The sequence below is a fragment of the Triturus cristatus genome, chromosome 7 (assembly GCF_964204655.1).
Source record: "Triturus cristatus chromosome 7, aTriCri1.1, whole genome shotgun sequence".
In the NCBI taxonomy this organism is placed as follows: Eukaryota; Metazoa; Chordata; class Amphibia; order Caudata; family Salamandridae; genus Triturus; species Triturus cristatus.
The window spans coordinates 942,843,154-942,856,335 of record NC_140590.1 but is presented as its reverse complement, the minus strand read 5'-3'; the positions used below and the strand labels follow the sequence as shown (position 1 = coordinate 942,856,335).

The following is a 13,182-nucleotide window of genomic DNA, read 5'->3' as shown; positions in this document are numbered from 1 at the left end:
CAGAGATTGTAAACTCAAAACGGCGATGCCCTCTGTGTAGAGCAGACGAGTGTATACTATAATGTATCCTTTTTGCGCAGCAGGAGTCCTCGGACAGTGAAATCTGTTCACTGTGGAAGCCTCGGAGCCGAGCGCACACAAGTAACGAGTGTTTAGTTTCAGGGTTGCTGCCAGAAAATGAGCCAACTCCGGAGCCCAACGGGTGGCCATGGGAACCCGCGACAGCCAATGAGGAGACAGCCAACCCCGGCCATGCCCTTGCGCTGCTATAAAGGCTCCTTCCTCGAGAAGGGATGAGTAAAGCTGACGCGCAGCACCGGGATTGCTGAGCCTAGCTGAGAGCTGCGCAACCTCAAGACACCTCACCTGGGGTTCCACATTTTCTGCTGCGTCTACGGAGGCTCAATTATACAAGAATGTGCGGTAAGAGAAGACACTTATATATTTATAACACGTTTTCTATGTACTGGAATCTGGTTTTGCAGGTCTGGGAGGCGCAACAGGGATTCTGAGTTATTAGCCTACTTTAAAAAAAAAAGCTATGAGTTTGGAACACCCTGTCGCTTAATGGCACGCGAAAAGTCAATTGTAAATCCGTTCAAAGTTTTCGTATTCTCTATCTTACAGTTAGCGCGAAATAAATGGAGGCACGATATCTCTTACCTGGATAAAAAGAAACATTGCAACTTTTAAAGGCTAAGGTGGTGAAAGTATTTCTAGGAGTAAAAGTTAACCGGCAGAACTTTAAATTAAACTTGCATTGCCTTTCAATCACCGGCCATCAGTGGGTGATGTAGTGTGACGTTGGCAGAGCAATGGGCACCTCGAGGACAGACTGTGCGCACGGTCCTGGCACGCGCGGTGCCCAGACTGGAAGTGCTTTTCACGCTGGTTCTCCCTGTTTGTGATAAATAACTCGAGTCCTGGGCCAGCGGCGAGGGGTGACCAGGCTCTCGAATGACAGATGAGCGGTAATGCCTTACATATGGAGGAGAGAGGGGGCTCCTGCCTGCTGCTGCCCCGGGCTATGTTCACAGACTCTCTATGTACTGGGGAAGGGGCGTGTAACGTGGCTGCAAAACTAACTTCAGACGGATAGTGGTCCTCATAAAACAAGTCTTTCATTCTATTGACATTGCATTTATAGAGCGCTTATTAGCGGCTGGCGAGGCGTTGTAGCGCTTTATAGGAAGACTCTTAACATAACTGAACGTTTCAGAACAGGACCAATGCCCCGGAGTTTATGTTTCCATACTTGCTCTTTGTGAGTCTGGGTGGTGTTTATTATAACTGGTGGTAAGTGACTGATACAAACAAACAATGCTTTATTCCTGCAAAGTTCTTCTGTTAAAGTAAGCATCACCCGCAGTGACAGTTACATATACTTTACCCCCCTGGCTGCATTTGCAAGATATGTTTTCAAGAGTTTGATTTTAAAAAACTGGCCCTCTGCTAAAGAGTGCAACACACCGTGTGAAAGGTTTCAAGATGTTTTTTTTAAAATGTAAAACAGGAAAGTATGAGTTTGGTGGTCAGAAAGTTGTTTATGAACTCGTGTAGTTAGGTCGGATGAGAAAGGCGCCGTTTATGTTGGTGCTTAGAAGTAGACACCAGCAGTACAAAGCGCTACTGTTCTAGGAACTTCTAGTGTAATGGACAAAGCAGTCCTGCCTTTACCATGAAGTCATTACTTGAAATAAGAAACTTTGATTAACTTGAGATAAACCTTTCCTTTGGTTCTTATGAAGGCCCTTTACTAGCTCCAATTCTCATCCATTGAGTAATTAGGAGGAACTCACACTGCGTGACTCGCACTGTCCATTATTAGTTGGGCAAAGTGAGCATGGACCCCACGACTGGCCATAACCATGGCCCCTTAAGGCGTTACATTAAGCACACAAAAAGTTATGGAAGGATTGTTTGCAAGTTGTCTAACCACTGGCTATCGCTCGGGTTAGCATTCCAACCTATTGTTTTTTGCCCACAATGCCACCTCAGATTAGATCAAGCCATATGCAAATCAGCCTTGGTCCTGCTCCCGTGGGAACAGTTCAGTCCGAAATGCCAAGCCGGCTTCTCTCTGAAATGGAATAGAAGCAACGCAAGACCGATTTCAGCCTAATTGGGCCTCTTCAGTTGGTTGCAATGGCAAAATGAGCACAGGACCTACGACTGGCCATACCCGTGGCCACGTAAAGCAGTACATTTAACACACAATAAGGGATGGGAGGAATGTTTGCAAATAGTCTAACCACTGGTAATCACTCAGTGGCGCATTCTTACCCATTGTTTCTTTGTCCACGATGCAACCTCAGATTAGACCCTGCCATATGCAAATCAGCCTTGGTCCTACTCCAATAGGAGCAGTCCGGAACAAACTGCTAAACCAGGTCCTCTCTGAATCAGAACACAAGCCACCCAAGACTGGTTTCAATCTCGTTGACCCCAGTTGGAGGCAAGGATTCCATCCATCTTCTTGCTGGGACAGATGGTTCTCATGAGGCGCATGGTAGGTACTGTTTGCATAAGGCAAGCCTTTGTCTAGAGTGAAAGTAGAGTGAAAAACAATGGACTGGAAAACAGCCCTGAGTGATTGTCATTGGATGAGAATATTTCAAGTATTCCAGTCAGCACCATATTGCGGTTGATGCTCTAAGTGCCATTGCTATGTCCAGACTTGGGCAACATGTTCGCTGTGCCATGGGACTCAAGCCACACCCTCCTGACGAGCCCCAGCTACGGCAAAACCAGTCTGGGGTCATTTGTGATCCATTCTGGAGGGGCCTCGCCTGGCAGTTTGGGACAATTGTTCCCATGAGGAGCAGCATAGGTACTGATTAACACAAAGCGGGAGGCATGGTGGTGAAAAACAATGGACCGAAATGCGTCCCTAAACTGATTGCCAGTGGTTGAGACTAATTCAAACATTCCATCCATCACTTTGTTTTTGTTGCTTGTGCTTGGAATATTAATTTTAAATGTTGGGGTGAAGTTCTATCAGCCATAGTTGGTTGATTGCATGATTTCGCTCCATCAACGAGTCCCTGTATGAAAAAGTGTCCTTACTAGCTGAAACTCTGGATATCGAACTCGAAATCCAAGGACATCGTTTATCCTCACAAAATTCCTGCTGAGTGCCAAAACACATTTATCAATCATCAGTGTTCATCAGTTATTTCAATTTTTTTACATAGATCGTGGGCCTTATTATAACAACTGCAGCCCAGTGTCTGTTTAGTGTCTTGTGTAATTGGTTTACTTTTGCCAACACATATCCCAGTGGGGAATGCTAATCCCAGACCAAAGGCACTATTATACAATGACTTTACCTGGCACTTTATAACAGGTGGTTTCAGCTGAGAGGCCACCTGTGATGATGGGATCTAAAAGAGAGACTTTACTGTAGTTCCTCCATATCAGGGGTTTACGAACATAGACCTGAAACTCAACAACTTCCCACCTCTCATCAAATTGTCCTGTCATGACAGAATTCCAATCTTCAGCCTATATGATGACAGGTAGGTTGCATTGTGTACGCACAACAAATAACAAATTGGCCCGCTTGCCTTCACTACGCAGCTGTAACCTAGATAGTACTGGCTCCAAATCGGAGAGTTAGGACTTTTCTGCTTTTTTTCTGAGAAAGCAGGACTGAATTTCTGTCTTCCGAAATTCATGTTGTTGATTCGTTCCCGGAGAGTCCTCCTTTTTATTTAATGGCCCACTCAGTACAATCAGCGCCTGACTTCCTCAACCATTTTCCATTGCTTCTTTTTTTCACGACCGATTTATGCCTCAATGTTATTGGACTTTGTGGTCCCAATATATGGAGCCATTTTAAGGGACAATCTATTCCCTGTCAGAGCCGAGTCTTTTTAAACACCATCGTAAAACTCACTTCTTTTTGTGAACCTTTCTATTTCACAACTGCTCCTAAACCTGATGCTGCTGGACTGGCCTGCGCCAGGCGTGGCTCCTGCAGGTAGACGCAGTGGGGTAGGGCACGGAGGGGGGTGGGCGGTGAGTAGTCAACAGATGACAGAATAGTGAAATTAAATAAATAAATAAAACTTATTCTGTCATCTGTCGACTTCTCCCCTCACCCCGCCCCACCACGCTTAACTGCAGGCGCCGTGACTGGCCTATGCATGTACTTTATCTTTTCTAGTGTCAAAGACTGCATTGACAGTAGGCACACCCTGTAAGAATTCTGAATAATATCAGTCAGTCTCTTCCATGCCGTCTTGGGCTCTCAACATCAACGTGTGGGCTAGCTGTCTTCTCCTTTGTGAGATTTGGCATTGATTTGTGGCGTATCATATTACAACACACTGGACTGTGGAAGCCAATGAGAGCAAGAGCACAGTAAACACACAGAGGCACACATCAACATCAGAGAGTGAGCGCAGAATGTGTGTATCTGCATGCGGAATACAAAAAAGGAATGAGTGGAATGGTTGAATTAATTTCAGCCACTGGCAATTACTCGGGACTGCATCTCAGTCAGTGGTTTTTGTGCCCACCATCCCTCCTCAGATTAAGCCCCAATGGGAACAGTCCAGCCCAAACTGCCAAGCCAGGTCCTCCCTGAATGAAGACAATCAACCCAAGACCGGTTTCGGCCTATTTGGTCCTCTTCAGTCGGGGGCAGCTTGGTTCCAGTGGAACAGTGAGCAAAGGAGTGTGTGTGTAAGAGGGCATGAGCATGGAAGGCATGCTTCAGCATTCAAGCAAGTGCATAGAAGTCCTTCACTAGTAAGAGGACATGAGCCTAGAAGACCTTCGTCATTGTCAGAGAGGGAGGGCCTTGAAGCATGCATGCATGGATGAACATTGAGGGCAAACGTCAACATGAGACCATGAGCATAAGTCGTGCATTGTTCCGAGAACATGAACTGGGGAGGTGTGCATTGTTATGAAAGTTAGCGTATTGAAAGCATACTTAAGTATTAAATGATGAGCATTGAAAAGATGATTTGCGAGAGGAAGAATATAGAGTCATGCATTGGTATAAGAGATATAAAGCACAGAAACTGCAGATGGGTGAGAGGGCATGGGTGTAGTAGTATGCATCTTTTGAGAGTGGTAGAACTCAGAATCTATGGCATCGCGAGCACAGAAGCATGCATGGTGGTGAGAGAACTGGAGCAAAGAAGGTGCACATTGGTAAGAGACCATGCCCATAGAATACAGACGTCATTGTGACGGAGGTGGAGTTTAGGAGGTAGGCATCAGGAAAGCCTGCTTCTACGTCAATGGCATTGAGCGTGCAGGCTCACATGCCTATTCCTAATCCCACCTCTGCACAAGTTCGTGTCAGTCAATAGACAGTAGCTACAAAGTAACACCCCCTATTCCCTAAATCACTTTATTTACAGCCAGCAACGAACATGAAGGTCAAGAATGAAATGGGATTGTTGTACACAACACTCCGTGCCGCATTTGTATTGTTCCTAAACTCCGTATTTAGCAGATGTTAGTTACTATGACCCAACTTTAGATAATCAATATGCCGACCTCTGAAGGATGAGCGTCTGAGTCTGCCATACCTGGATTCGAACCCTAGGCCTCCAGGACACGCACTGGGAAAGTGTAGACCGCATCTGTGGTCATGAGCTGTGGGAGTGTAGCATTCCTGAGCATCATTCACCAACCATGCAGGAAGCGCTTACTTCTCTTAGTCTCATTGTTTCCTGTGACCTTTAACCCATACGTTTGTCACAGCAGACACTTTATAAAAACAAGTATTATTGCAAGGGATAAATGGCAGAGGCTTCAGCCCGTCAATGAATATGTTTACGGCATCAAGACCTATCAAAATTTCAATTAGTTGAAACCGTAGGTGTGAGCATCCACTGACAAGAGTTATTGCATTGCACGGCTTGTTTTCTGTGAATAGCTGTGCTAAATACAATAGGTCTGAGTTAGTTATGCTGACAAGCCAATGATCTAGGCTGGTCTGGTTATTATGAAATAATTGTACTGCTTAAGGCAGGAGGCCTGACTTATTTATTGAGAAAGGAACATGCTATTCTGTGACCACCGCTCTTTCTTTTTTTGCATAATTATGGGTTTGCCTCGTTTGTCACACAATCCATCATTTGCTGCAGAATCTGCAGATTGAATTTTTTAAAAATGTCTCAAGATGAAACGGATCAAAAGATTAAAACGCTGTGACGTGTTAGTGTGCAGCAGAAGACCCTCCACAAAGGTTAACTGGTCATCTTTCAGTTGCTTATTTCTGCATTTGGTTGTTAAACTGGCACTAATGGGGGGAAATGTTGCCCATACAGTATTAACATGTGTAAAATTGACAAAATAATGAAGTAATACTATAAAAAAGTTCTTCATTTTGCTGCATAATTAGGCTTTTCTTGCCTCAAATTTAGTCAGCCGCATAATTTGAGGCTCTTCTGCGGCATAATTCCAGAGGCTCTGGGCATACGTTAAGGGCAATAGACAGCCCTTTGTACCCCACAAGGCATTTCCCCAGTGGGCTGGAGCCCTTGGAGGCTGGTTTTGAGAGCCCATGGCCACTCATGATGCTTGCGTCACTTCCCCTAGATCCCCAGGTTCCTTGCAGCAGTCACAGGGTGGCATCAGGAGAGAGAGAATGAGAGGAAGGGGGGAGGTAGATAGAAAATAATCAGAGAGGAGGGAGAGAGAGAGGAGAAGGCGAGCGAGAATGCTTAGATGGAAAGAGAGTGACTGTGCAAAGAGACATAAAGAGTGGGCAAGTTTGAGCTTTTTTTTTACAAGACTGCTTTTGGTCCCTCATTCCGAGCCTGGCAATAGGCTTTTAAGGGTGGGTTGGAATTACACTGTGATGAAACATTTGGACAGGTAATTTGTTGCATGGAATCTCTCAGATTATTGTACTAGACAGTGTGACTGTATAATGTTACGACAAATATAACTTTATACATATTTGTGATTTTGAAATTACCGGAAGTTGCTTTGTGGTATTCTGATTGGTTCAATGGTAAAAGCTGACAGATTCCAGTGGTGTGATCTGTTTATTAAGAAAAGCTATAACAGAGGCAGTAGGGCTGGCATATTTATTGTGAAAAGCATATGTAAATAGGCCTTTAAGAGTGTATTATTAGTACTCCGTCTATACATTATGACAGTACCATTTCCAAGATTGCCACCAGCTGCTATGTTTAACCTTTTTCTTATTTTTTTATTGCAAACATACGCCCACCAGATTTGGGCAACATCATTTTTGTTTTTTTAACTTTTATACTTTTAATTGATCTTCCCTATGTGTGTTGTGTTTTTTTTTTATACATACTTTATTGATGACCGTGACAATATATCCAGTGCAATTAAAACAATAGAAAGGTGGTCTTTTGTAATGAAAACAGCTACAGCATATATATCGCGTGAATCTACCATACCCTATTCCGATTAGTGGGTAGGAAATGAAAGGCAAAAGTCCCAAGAACAACATAAGTTCCGTATCCTTGCAACTGTGACACCAAATTTACAATATAAAGCATATATAATTCCAATTAATAAAAACAAACAATGTGTGTTGAGTTATGTGTGTGTTTTGTCCTGGATGGGTGAGTGGCTCAAAGCAAGAGTGAATCATTGAGTGACCATATGAGTGCAGGAGTGAACGGATGAGTGACAAGGTGTAAGTGTCATGTGTTACTGTACGTCTAAACTCTCCACTGACTGAAGAGGCACTTTCATTTATAGATCAAACCTATTGACATTGCCTGCGCGTATAGTATGTCCTAATATAGTTATCATAAGATTCAGTATATTAACTTTGAACCATTAGAAAATCAGCACATTCTGTGAGAAAATATTGCTTCTGAGATAGGCCTGTTCTCTGCCTTTGGAATCAGAATATTACAATAATTTGAGGTTGATCACATGGCACTGCAGCAGAGCTCCTTCTCGTTCTAGAGATGCATTCAGCATCCCGTACCAATGTGTTATCTTCAGTCGACATGTCTGTACATTTAAGTTCAGCCAGTTAGAATGTCCTTGCAATGCCTAAACCTATATCAGCTGCAGCATCCCCATTGGGTCCTTCCTCTTTGTGATACCGCATCTCTGGAACGCCCTTCCCATCGGCCAGCACTCAGTCACTTTGCTTCCCAGATTCAAGCCCTCTCTCAAAGAATATTGCCTCTACCTAGATTCACATCGATGACCAACTGCACAAAGTATTTTAACTGCATGCGCTCCCCTTATCCCTGACGATACGCGGCTTGTGAATGATTGCTCCATTTACTGTCCCATCTTCCATCAGTTATACCTGCCTCCTCTTCTACATGTTCCCACCAAAACTGACACTGACCTGGTACTGCTGTCCTGATGCAATGTACACAATGTACAGTGCTCCTTGAGGAAATGCTCCTACTGCTCAGTCAATGCAAATATACATTGCAAGCCAGGTCCTCCCTGATGGAGATGGCCTGTTGGATGGAGTGGATACATGCAAGCATATCCTGTTCAGCAGAGAACTGATGACAACATACTCCAACCCGTGATTCCAGCTGGGGCTGGGGGGCTGCGTTCTCCCATTAACTAATGGGATTCGTGCTTTCTCTTGACCGCATTGCACAACCTCTGACTGTGGCTGTGATATCCTCAGGAGCTGTTAAGGTTAATTCAGGCTTTTACCGCCTCAGAGCTCTGTAAGCTCTAAGACATCTTCTCTTGATTCGAGATCTGTAGTCGAAAGGGGTCGGTGTATTTTATCCACAGTCAAATAAACCATATAATAAAATGCAGCATTTATGATGTGGTTTCATAACATTTCAGTTATAAACATGTAGGTAAATATGAGTCTTTCAGTTGGCAGAGAAATCCATAATTGGCTGGTAATGCTGGGTAAGTCTTGTCTCTCGAAGCAAAATGCTTAGGGTGAGTACTTTTGGAAAAGACGAACCATTATGCTAGCATGGAAAAAAACAAACTACCTCTGTGAGTAAAACATTGCACAATATATAGCCCTGGCATAGAGACCAAAAGCTACTCTGCTCCCTTTGAAGTAGGGGGCAGGCGGAACTCTTGGAGTTTCCCTTCATGAAATTTCGTGTAGTTACAGAAAAACTCTGCGAAACTCCTCAGAGTTCCACCAGCAGGCAGAAATATGCACGTTGCACTAATTTAGCACCAGTAGCGCAAGCAGTGCTGAAAAATTTGCACAAACGGCACCATGCAGTGCACAAAAGCGGGCAACCATTCGAGTTGATTTTGCTGCAGCTCGAGTAGACAATATACATGAGATGCAGCAAATCTACTCAAGAAGCAGTCCTCTGACCGTAATCGCTTGCGGCTGCCTGTAAATGGCCACGTTAGAAAATCGCAGTAGGCGACGCCAAATCTTGCTTGTATTTCTGGAGCCTCGCTTAGAAAAAGTTCTGCCACGCGATAATTGGTAGATATTGGCCGGATGATGCGTTTCAAGAGTAACCGGAGTCGCCAAATTCCGGCAATTCCACATTCTGTCCACCCCTATTTTTACGAAAAGTAAGGAAAGAAAGTTGCAGGACCAAACACTCTAACAACTGTATACAGCACGTTCTTTCTTTTACTACATGACTGCTACGGATTTTCATAAGGATTTTTGGAGATCAAAGCATATTTATTTGACTTGGACAACTTTTAATTTTTTCGCAGCCACCATTGCGCTTCCTTCTGGAATATTCATTAGATTACCCAGGCTTCTGATGTAGTGTTTAGCAGTCAACATCAAAATTGTGAATCACATTATAACCTAAATCACAGAAAAACAACGAAATTATATCTGTATACCCAGCAAACAGCTTACACCTAGTTATTTTAGTTTCACAGAAATGCACAGCATTTTTATTTTCCATTAAACAAAAGAACGATGGTGCTTTCATACTGCAGGGAGGTTTGCCCACAACAAAACATTCAGTACTGCTCTAATTCAAACCAACGCAAAGCAGTGTAACTTTAACCCCCCCACACACACACATTTATTTATGCAAATAGCTCGCTGCAAGTCCTGGGTATTTCCTCTTTTTTATTTGGGAAAACAAGGGAGTGTGTGAGGCGGAACAGTAGGAGGAGGTGATAGAAGACATAAAAAGAATTGAAGACTAATAGTGGCCCTGGCACACCTCAGGCAGATGAGTATGATGGCAGTGTTGCATATCATACAGAGCTGGTTGGTGGAGTGATGTCAGATCTGTGCTGTAAATTGCACAAAAGCGCATATTCACTGAATGCGGAAAGGCAAACTAAAGAAAGCCCACAACACTGAAGGGAATAAAGCAATGGGGCCTTCCCTCATGCAGGTAAAAGGATGATAGGGACTGCCCCTTACAGAGCTACGACAACAATACGATGAAAATATTTAAAGTGAAATGAAAGAAAAAAGAACAAAACGGAGTCCAAATTATTCTAGCTACAGCAACATTATATACAGTTAAAATAGCACATGAAACCTCCCTACCTACTTCAAGTGGCTTAGGCGGAGCATTCCACCCAACAGTAGGTCCACAGTAGCCACTAGTGGTTTTAACAAATGCACTACTCCCACCCTGTGCTGGTCACAGTTATACCGGTATAGGAAAGCTAATTTTGCACTCTGGTGTGACAATGTTCAGATCCTGTTTCCAGTCATGGCCGGCATGACTCGCGGGTGGGGGATGCGGCGGGTTTAATTTAAAATTAAAATACATTTTTTAAAAAAGTTACCTTACCTTCGCTGGCCTGGTTCCGTGTCACGTCTGCTGTCCTGGAACAGGAAGCAGGCAGCCTCGCTCCCCTCCCCTAAGCCAATCACAACACTGCAATGGCAGCGTTGTGATTGGTCGGGACTCCGGCCAGCCAGGCGTCTATGGAGAGGCCATTTTCTCCATTTAGGCTGCATGCAGCCGACATGGAGAAAAGGCAGAGTGCGCATGACTGGTTAGGGCCGACCAAACAGTCAGCGCTCTCAGTAGTAGGGCAAGCCACTCCTCCTCTGCCCTAGAGCAGACCCTCCCACCCCCAACCAAACCCTTCTCCTTTCTCTCAGTGCGAGAAGCAGAAACATAAAATGTTAGTTGTGAGAAAGCAGTGGGGTGACGCTCCTCCGCCCTGGTGGAGAAGCTGCCCCTGCCTGTTTAATGGACTATAGTTAATGTCACTGTAAGGGGAAGATGAGGAGTCCCAAAAAACATACTAACTGGCCTCTTTTGTAACTTGCACATGTCCATCAATGTCGCCTAACACCTTCCTTCGCCTAACAACAACATGACTCCCTCTGACCACCAATGAGCCTAAAGTATCAAGCCCTAGTTGGAAATCTTCTCTCTAAAGTAACTATCACACTTGCCCTTAAGACTACCAGATCCAGAGACAAAAGTCCAAATAATGCGAACAAGTAGGCTTGGGCACGCTCCTTTTAATAACCACTAATATGTGGATATTTCCAATAAGTCACTTATCTTTATGTCATGACTAGATCATTCTAGTCTGGTTTTATGTATGAGTAAATCCATTCTGAGTGTAACTTCATGTTCTGTGAATGATAAATATGAATTAACATTCATAACTCAAGTCGTTTGCACCTAAGTTCAGCTTATGTGCAAACCTCGTTACTTGTTTAATTGGCATATTCTGAAGATAATGCAATATGTGAGTAAAATAAGAAATCACTCCCACTAAAGCAGAGAAGGATTCAATATCTGGTGATGAAACGTCTTCATGTAAAAACAACTCTCTAATCGGAGAGAGAAGTGTACTGTTAAAGTTGACTAGAGTGGTCAAACCTTCATGTAGAAAAAGACTGTTTATATGAGTGTTAATGACTCAATATTCATACACCTCCAGTAGGTACTGCTGAGCGATAGGAATAAAGCCTGGAACACAAGATCTGAGGTGAAATAATAATTTTCACTTGAGCTTCAAACATAGATTGACATATGGCTTTGTTTAAGACTGGAAATAAGGTGTGAAGCAGCAAACATGCACCTGCCAAGGCGAGATAATTCTTTCATATCTGAGCTCCTAAAATGAGTACATTTGTACCCTTGTCAAGCAGTGAACCTCAGGGTACAGGTGTAGCTTGGTTAGTAAGATTGGGGGGTTGGGGTGTGCGAGCTTCTGATTTCCTAACAATCTCGCTGGCATGGCTTGCTAAAATACATTGTATGAGAAGCAGGACAGGGGGGTGGGGGATCAGTGGAAAGGGAAAAGAGTGTGGATTGTTAGGGGTACTTAAAACACAATCGCTTGCAAACTAATCAACATTTTTTTAATTTTTGAAGGCCTTCAATACAGAGATGAGTGTGTGTGTGTGGCCATGTAAAAATACCAGGTAAAATCTGACACACATTTAACAACACCCCACTGAAAGCACTTGTACCCATCTATTTAGTACATAATACAGTTTAGTGGGGTCTACCACCCCAAACACCGCCTCCTTCCGAAGCTACGCCCCTGCCTCAAAGTGAAGATTCCCTCTTTTCTTGATGTTCTGTGTTTATGTCGACCTACTACTCTTTTTATGAATTAAGCCCAAGAGAAAATATCACGTACAGGCTTCAGTTTTTGAAAAAAAGACCTAGTTACACAAAAAGCTTAATATACGAGTATAGAGCCACTTTCAGATTCAGACAAGTTGATTATGCACTTCTGCACAGGTTCACCCACACAGAGACTTCTGTGTCCTTATCTACTGCTGTAAGTGGAGAGTGATCATTCAGGGCGTGAATAACCTAAAAGTGGGTATGCACACAGGATGTTCACAAACTACCTGGGACCCACCTGGGAAACGATCAGAGGTGGAGATTATATTCTCTTAAGGCAGTAAATCCCTTTTCACTGGAGAAGGTGTAAAAGAAGAGGTTTCCCTTACCTTGTGCTAAAAAAGCAACTTAGAAAAAGCATTTGTACATGCACAGTTTCTGGGATATTCGCAATACAGCACTAACAAGGGACAAAATATTACCCCCCACCACGTAGAGCGTAAAAAACAAAAAAGTGACTCCTGGTGCAATAGCTGTAAATTATGTGATGAATCAAAATATCCTGCCTGTTCCATCAACAAATTGCCTACATTTTCTAGCAAATGCAGTTACAATCACTCTGCCCATTTTACCGTGTATATCCACACTTGTAACACGTGCCAACAAACTCACAGTGGGCGTACACCCCACCTACTGCTTACCATGGGTTGGTTTTGTTATCACTCTCATGTGT

At 43.6% G+C, this 13,182-nt stretch overlaps 1 protein-coding gene across 2 annotated transcripts in view; it reads left to right on the top strand.

Annotated features, from left to right (window-relative positions):
- Positions 1 to 297: 297 nt before the first annotated feature.
- The window catches only part of GFPT2 (glutamine--fructose-6-phosphate transaminase 2), a 74,835-nt gene continuing 61,950 nt past the window's right edge, over positions 298 to 13,182 (top strand). For both annotated transcript variants that reach the window (XM_085617931.1, XM_085617930.1), the window contains exon 1: positions 298 to 423. In XM_085617931.1, the coding sequence (XP_085474057.1) occupies positions 417 to 423 (7 nt within the window). In that variant the 5' untranslated portion in view covers positions 298 to 416. The remainder of the gene's footprint in view (positions 424 to 13,182) is intronic.